Genomic DNA, 7500 nt, shown 5'->3' on the forward strand with positions numbered 1-7500 from the left:
TTCCTTCTTTGGAGCCCTCCTTTCCCTGCCGTCTTAGTGTCGACCTGGAAATGAGTTTCTGCAAGGAGGAGGAATGTAGAAATTACACTGTGAGCTCAAGGTGGCTGTGGATGGGGAGACCTCCCTAGTAGTGAGCAGCCACGGCCCCCACCCAGCATGTGGAGAGGCCAGTCCTGGGCAGATGTTCAGCTTCTCCAACTGAAAACTACCTAGCCACTCACTCCCGGTCTGTAGGCACTGCGGTGTGAAGAATACGTCCAAGCTTCTGCATACATGAAGGTGCCAATGCCTTAGGCTGGTCACTGTGGTTTCTGCTGCAATGGCTTCACCACAGAGCAGCCAATTCTAGGGGAGTCACCTAGTGACCACTTCATGCAAAGGGTGGCTTTCATGCTTGCTCAGAGTCTCAGCAGCAGGATAAGAATATGTTTTTTTTTTTTTAAATCAAAACCTTAAATTATATAAATAAAATTCAATATCAAATAGGAAGGACGATAATTATGATGGGTAAACGTTAAGTACCTGAAATCCCAGCAGCCTTCTCTCAGTATGTATTTTTAAAACAATGTACAAAGATACACGTTTTCATACTAAATTTGAAAATATGACTAAATTACTGTCTTACTATACACAGTATTATTTTTAAATGGTCACACTGGCTTTTTATGTCTTTAAATGGTTTTTTTTTTTTTTTTTTTAGAATGCAAGGCTACTTCTAAAAATATTTGTTTTTATTACTTTTAAGTGTGTGTGTGTGTGTGTGTGTGTGTGTGTGTGTTTCTTTATATGGGCATCTGCAGATGTGTGCCGGACTCATGGGAACCGGAAGAGGGTTTTAGATCCCCTGGAGTTGAAGGTAGGTAACTGTGAGCCACCTGACATAGATGCTGAAAACTGAATTCTCAAGAGCAGAACTCTCTCCTAACTGCTGAGCCATCTTCCCAGCCCCCAGGAGGCTGGTTTTGTTTAATCGTGTTTGCCCTTTGAGGTGCTGTGAATGGACCCCAAGGCTCCCTCCATACATGCTAGACAAGCACTCTGCCACTAGGCTACTCCCCAACTCTAAGAATATGAATTCTGAAGTTCTTGATGGATCCAGTTTAAAAGGATGCGTCTAGACTTCAGGCCCTAGGGGGACTTATAAGCAATGCTAAACACAAGCCAGCTACGCCACACCCTGAACCTCCAAGGATCTTATATATTTAATCCCATAGACAGGCACAACAATGCAATAAAATGGCTTATATTTAAAATACAGCAGTTTTTTTTAAAGCTCGCCCTCAAAATCTACTATAGACTTTTCAAAGACAGAAAAGTAGTGCCAAAAACCACTAAAAACTAAAACCCAGAGTCCTCTAATTTTTTTAACCCATTTTTTCTCTTTGGTTACTTATAATTCTCTCTCTTTTTAATGATGTGCTGTAGACAGGTAGATCCGTTTTCTCCACTATTAAATACCATAACACTAAAGATACTTGGTTTTAAAGAGGAGGCACTGCCCATTTTGGGACTGTCACATAGCCTGCCTCCTGATCTCACAGCCATCCAGGCATGGCTACTTCCCAGCCTCCAAGGACGTGGCCCAGAAAGACAACATTAAGACCTAAGAAGCCACCAAGGCTCTGATAAACAACACCATCTGGATGTCACTTAGAGAGGTTGCAGAGCCAGGGCAAGCAAACCACTCCACCCATTCCCAAGTGTCCCAAGGAAGGAGCTGTCTGCTGCAGAATGCAAGAGATGAACCCACAACTCTGGACATAGGCTGCAGTCCAGGCAAGTGGAGAACCCCAGGCACTGGCACCTTCAATTCCATCAGAGATAAGGAAGCAGAGGCCTGTGGCTACTGGCCGGCTGTCCAGATTGGCCACCAGCCAAGGGCATACCCTAGGCATTTGGATTCTGAGTTTCTTGCTAGATCAGATTGATGGGAGGCTGATTTTAAGGGGATGTGGGGGTGAGTCCTTTCTCTTGCTTCATGATACACATTCATGCTCACTGTTTTATGCCATAACTGTATACACTCTAGTTTGGGAGACAAAATGCTTTTTTTTAAGCGCGGTAGACTTGTTCAGTGTATTTGCTGAGATTATGTTCCCCTGGACTCTCATTTGAGCTCACTCAACCCAAATAACTTTCAACCCACAAGACACAACCAGAGGCAAAGGGCTCACCGAGGTTGGAGAAATATTTCCGGGTTGGAGACCCATCCCTGCCAGGGTCTTGGCGAGCTCCACCGCATTCACCCCACAGTTTGGGGCCACGTTCGCCTGACACCGAATATGTACATTCATTTTACATACTGGAGGGAAGAAAACAAAATCCAGATTCACAAACGTGCTTGCAGACAACATCGACAGCCTAAAGACTGTGACAGAAGAATGATACGGGCTGACACCGTGATCTCACAAGACTAAACTCAGCACTCACAAGTCCTGGCATTTTATCTACTTCTGATTTGTGCAGAGGCAGAAATCCTAGCACATTAAAGAATAACAGGCTTTGAGTAACAGATTTCGACTCTCTTCACCGTGGCTTGATGGGACAGACTCATCTAAATCCCATGTAATAGTCGCTGCTGCTTTGGCAGTAAGATATGATATTGACAATTTAGATAACAAAGGTTCATGCTAACTGACTTCACTCCCTCTTGCCAGTGAAATAAAGGCAGGCATCACCAAGCTGCAGCTCTTGGTTCAAACAAGGTGGAAATGGGTTTCTGAAGAGTTTGTGCAGTTTCTTTTGGAGTACTGTTGTGGTTGGGTGGTGCGCTCAGCCCACAAGGCTCATCCGGTAGGGCTGTGGTTCTAACTGTTTTATAGGGAAGAAAAGCACAAAACACACACACACACACACACACACACACACACAAAAGCAAACTTTAAAGTGTTTAAAGGTCAGGGGTAAAATGACATTTGAAGAAGTGAGCAAAGCAAGCCGCATTTCTTGTATTGGCGACACTCCCGTGACAATGACCGCCCTGAGGTTTTTAATCAGCAGAAATAAATTACTATCGTGTTTCTTGAAGTGGGTCCTGCAGATAGAAGGCCCAGCTGAAGGCTTGTGGGATAAATGTCTCTTCGATGAAGTCACTCTGTCTTTGGAGGCACAGAACAATCTAGATGTTATGGGGACTGAGTTTGTCATTTGGGAAGCTTTCTTTATGAAAAAGAATGCCACATGAAGTAGAGACCCTGATACTTAAGCTTCATTAGCGTCAAGGGATACAAACTACAAAGGCCTTTTAGAAAAACCCTGTGACAATAAAAACAAAAGTTACTGGAGCCAAGTCACTGCAGGTCTGCTGCCCTGGGGCACCGGGGCACAAAGGAACACAGAGGAGCTTCATGTGTGGAACTGTATCCTAGCCGGAAATACAAGAAAATGAAAGCGGCTCACTACAGTGAGAGCCTGAGACTGAGAGCAAGCAACACCTCAGGCAAAGAGGCTGCTTCACCCGAGCTTGCTGCTGCAGTAGGTGAATGAATGGACAACTTGCTACAGGGGCAGAGAGATGTGCTGCCTCTGTTGATTTCCTTCTTCCTCTGTACCCCAGGCTGCTCTGGACCTCCCCCTCTAGACAACCCTTGATGCTCCTCCGAGGGTGCTGGGATTAGAGGCATGAGTCACTACCTTGCTAGAATTTGGTCCCTTTTGTTGACAGACAAAGTTTGACTGAGGACAGCCAATGAAAGTTGTTGTCCTCCTGTGTGTCTCATAAGGCTTCAGGTGCACCCAAGGCAGCCAGATAGTCACATATTAGTGGGAAATGACCCCAGGCTAATACCTCCACACCCCCTAACAAAGCAGGTGTTGGCCTTCACCCCACTCAGAGCCTTTGAAAAGGCAAGAGCTCCGAGCAGTGCTGGGTGCAGTTGGTGAGGTGCCAGCCACAGTCAAAGCTTCAGCTCTCGCTCTTTGCCCTACCAGCTTCTTCAGTCACACCACAGGACTCTTGCAGACATCCCACACAGCTCCTGCTATGTGGCAACTCAACTGGCGCCTACTTCCGGTGAGAGCCGGTTCTCACTTAGAACCCAGACCCTCTCTTCAGGCCATTCACCCATACCTCCTCCGACCTTCTCTCTCTCTCTCAGCATGGTAGATGTTTAGATGTAACATCTAATTGAGTCTTTATTATTTTAGGGATCCGACACAGTTCTCTTTACCTGTACTCCAACCCAACAAATGACACTTAAATAATACAACTCAGGTATTGATATGTACATCATCAGCCCTAGGTCAGCTGATAAACCCACAGAGCTTCAAAGGCTTATGGTGCTGATGCTGTTACCGAGGAGGAGGAAGCCAGCACTCCTTACTTTTACACTGAAGTCCCTGTCGCATGATCCCCCAGAGAAGGGAGCCGCAGTGGTCACAGAACGTGGGCACCTTGTAGTTGTGAACGCTGAACTTGTGTGGGATGTTGATGCCGAACCGCTGCTCTGCGATCTGAGGGAAGAGAAGGACACCTCAGCTCTCAAAGCAATGTCTTTTGTGATGACCGGAGTGGCAGCGTGGCAATGACGAGGATTATGATGAGACCTGAGCTGGGTATATTATTTTACCATGCAGAACTGTCCTGCTATACGGGTCTTAGCACATTTTGTTGACGAACAAGACAGGACTAAGATACAGGTTTGTGTTAGATCACTCACCATCTGGAGAAAGAAGGAGACATTAACATTTCCTTCATCTTTTATATTCGGATCACAATGCTCTCTGTGTCACACAGAAGACCCGGGGTCACAGAATGAAGCCATTCCACAGTGACCCTGCAGTGGCCACCTCACTCAGCCCTTCCAGCCTTTGTCTGACATTTGCATACAGACAATGTGAGTGCCAACGTAATGGTCTCTTGTGTGCCACTTCTCATGTACCTCCTCGTCATATGCTCTCTGGTCAGCCTCACAAATTGAAGCAAAAACTACAGGTGCAGCAGGAGGAAAAGGTAAAACAAATGACTGCTCCTCTCTGGACTTTCCTGGCCTCTTTTCTTTATGAGCTGAGGTTCTTATCTCTCTGTGTGTTTCCCTATCATGCATGCTCACTGTCACTCAAGTCCCCAAGTTGGACTTTCCCAAGCATCTGCAAGTCCACTATGTGTTAACACCACTTCCCTTGCTTTGTCCCTCTTGAATTTAAAACACGTGCCCAGCCCAGGGAAATGCAACTGAAGTTTACACACAGAGACATTACCCTGGAGTCCCTATGAGGCTGAAGGAGGCCCGGTGTCTCTTTGCTTAGCATGTGTTATGTACAGTTGATATACTTGACAATTCTGTTTAACTGCTGCTAACACACAGGAGTGAGTCAGATGTTTCAGACTGATGCACACCGAGGCTGTGGATCAGGCCTGGGCTGACGAGGCTCACTAATGGAGACAGGCCTCAGCATTGGAAAATTCAGATGCTGTACAACAAGCTCAGGCCTCTTTCTCTCTCGAACGGTGCAAGTGGTGTATACAGCTTTGCTCAGCTGAACACTGATCGGATCCTTACAAGGTGTTATGCTTTGAATGCTAAATATGTCTCACCAGCTTGTGTTTAGAATTCTAGGGTCCCCAGCCAGTGGTGCCACTGAACATGGCTACAGACTCAGTGAGAGGTGGGAATCTAGCTTTTTAAAAAGTCCGTTCTTAGTGGCACAACTTTGCATGTAACACCCGCCCTAAGTTTCAGGCTCAGCTTCTTCTCCACCCTGCCGGGAACTGCTCTGCTCTGTAGATCTCTTCCCGTTGTTCTGACAGTCTGAATCATCTAAAACAAGCCAAAGTAACCCTTTTCTCCTGTTAGTACAGGTCACTATGGGTAGCTGTGGGTTACCATCCGTATACTAGGTTAGTATGAGTAGCTATGGGTTAATATCCGTATACTAGGTTAGTATGGGCAGCTATGGGTTACCATCTGTATACTAGGTTAGTATGAGTAGCAATGGGTTACCATCCTTATACTAGGTTAGTATGAGTAGCTATGGGTTACCATCCTTATACTAGGTTAGTATGAGTAGCTATGGGTTACCATCTGTATACTAGGTTAGTATGAGTAGCTGTGGGTTACCATCTGTATACTAGGTTAGTATGGGTAGCTATGGGTTACCATCTGTATACTAGGTTAGTATGGGTAGCTATGGGTTACCATCCGTATACTGGGTTAATATGAGTAGCTATGGGTTACCATCTGTATACTAGGTTAGTATGAGTAGCTATGGGTTACCATCTGTATACTAGGTTAGTATGAGTAGCTATGGGTTACCATCCGTATACTAGGTTAGTATGGGCAGTTATGGGCAGGCGTTCTGTGGAAACCAGGCAAAGGCACTACTATGCAAAGTGAGGTCAGCCTACCAAAGAACAGAAATGCAAATTCCAGCAGCACCATGGTGGGTCCTAAGGATTATGGTAGGGCTGTGGGGAGGGTTGAGTGGGGAGGAGGAGGGAGAGAGAGAGAGAGAGAGAGAGAGAGAGAGAGAGAGAGAGAGAGAGGAGGGGGAGGAAGAAGAAAGGAGGAGGAGGAGGAGGAGGAGGAGGAAGAGGAGAGGGGGGTGGAGGGAGCACACACAGAGGGAATGGTGCTTAATCAGCAAGTCAGCGCTCTCTTACCTTGGCATCCACTTTGTTAATATTGTTTTGGCAAGTGCAGGCTGTAACAATTAGATGATGGCAGCGTTTATGGACGACGCAGGTGCACACTGGAAAATTAAATCCAGCAATTACACATTTATCAGAGACTCCCAGGACAGCCAGTTGCAGCAGTCAATGAAAGCTGCCCATGCCAGAAACTTGGCTTGGAAGTCTGGCCACAGCCTGGGATCCAGTGCCCTCAATCCTTCCTGCATCTACTGACACCATCCTAACAAGGCCTTTGCTTACATTCAAGCAGACTGCCATCCTGTTGTAGGCTGTCCTCTCCTTCCTAACTGCATCCCATCCTGCACCCACCTCCAGACAGTATGACCCTGGTCATATCTGTTCATGCCTGAACACTTGCGGTGGCAACTCACTTCCATCAACAGTGTTCAAACCCAGCAGGGTTCCAGACCCCTCAGAGGCCGCCCATGCTACTCGGCATGATTCTCCTATAAGACCTATTTGATTCAATAAAAACTAACCATATGGCCTTTCTCTGCCTCTCTAACACAGTCTACTCACCTGGTAATTGTATCTAACGCTTATGACAAGATAAAAACCCAAAGAATATCTCACCCATTCAGAAAATATCCTGTATCTGCCCCTTTCTAAACCCCAAACTGCCTCTCCTCCTCTGATCTCCTACAGCCCCTCAGACTGCCTCCTACTTCAAATCTTCCACATGTGGTTGAGGCCTGCCCAGAATTCCCTGCATGATGCTGGGTGCTGAATGGGCAACTGAGTATAAACATTTGAAGAATGGTTCAACCAGCTGCCTGAATATTTAGAAGTCTGATACTATGCTTTTCCATTTTCAGCCATGGAAGGGTGTAGTTTGTATGGAATGAGCAAGTAGCGAGACATGGTAGCAT

General features: G+C 46.2%; 1 protein-coding gene across 1 annotated transcript in view; it reads right to left on the reverse strand.

The window, feature by feature from the left end:
• Positions 1–7500, reverse strand: part of Prkch (protein kinase C eta) — a 200278-nt gene that overhangs the window by 84540 nt on the left and 108238 nt on the right. Inside the window, exons 5-8 of the mRNA XM_076920885.1 lie at positions 6602–6690; positions 4323–4452; positions 2175–2302; positions 2–58 (exon numbers count right to left, since the gene is read on the reverse strand). Of these exons, the coding sequence (XP_076777000.1) occupies positions 2–58; positions 2175–2302; positions 4323–4452; positions 6602–6690 (404 nt within the window). The remainder of the gene's footprint in view (position 1; positions 59–2174; positions 2303–4322; positions 4453–6601; positions 6691–7500) is intronic.

This window comes from Arvicanthis niloticus, chromosome 23 (assembly GCF_011762505.2).
Source record: "Arvicanthis niloticus isolate mArvNil1 chromosome 23, mArvNil1.pat.X, whole genome shotgun sequence".
In the NCBI taxonomy this organism is placed as follows: Eukaryota; Metazoa; Chordata; class Mammalia; order Rodentia; family Muridae; genus Arvicanthis; species Arvicanthis niloticus.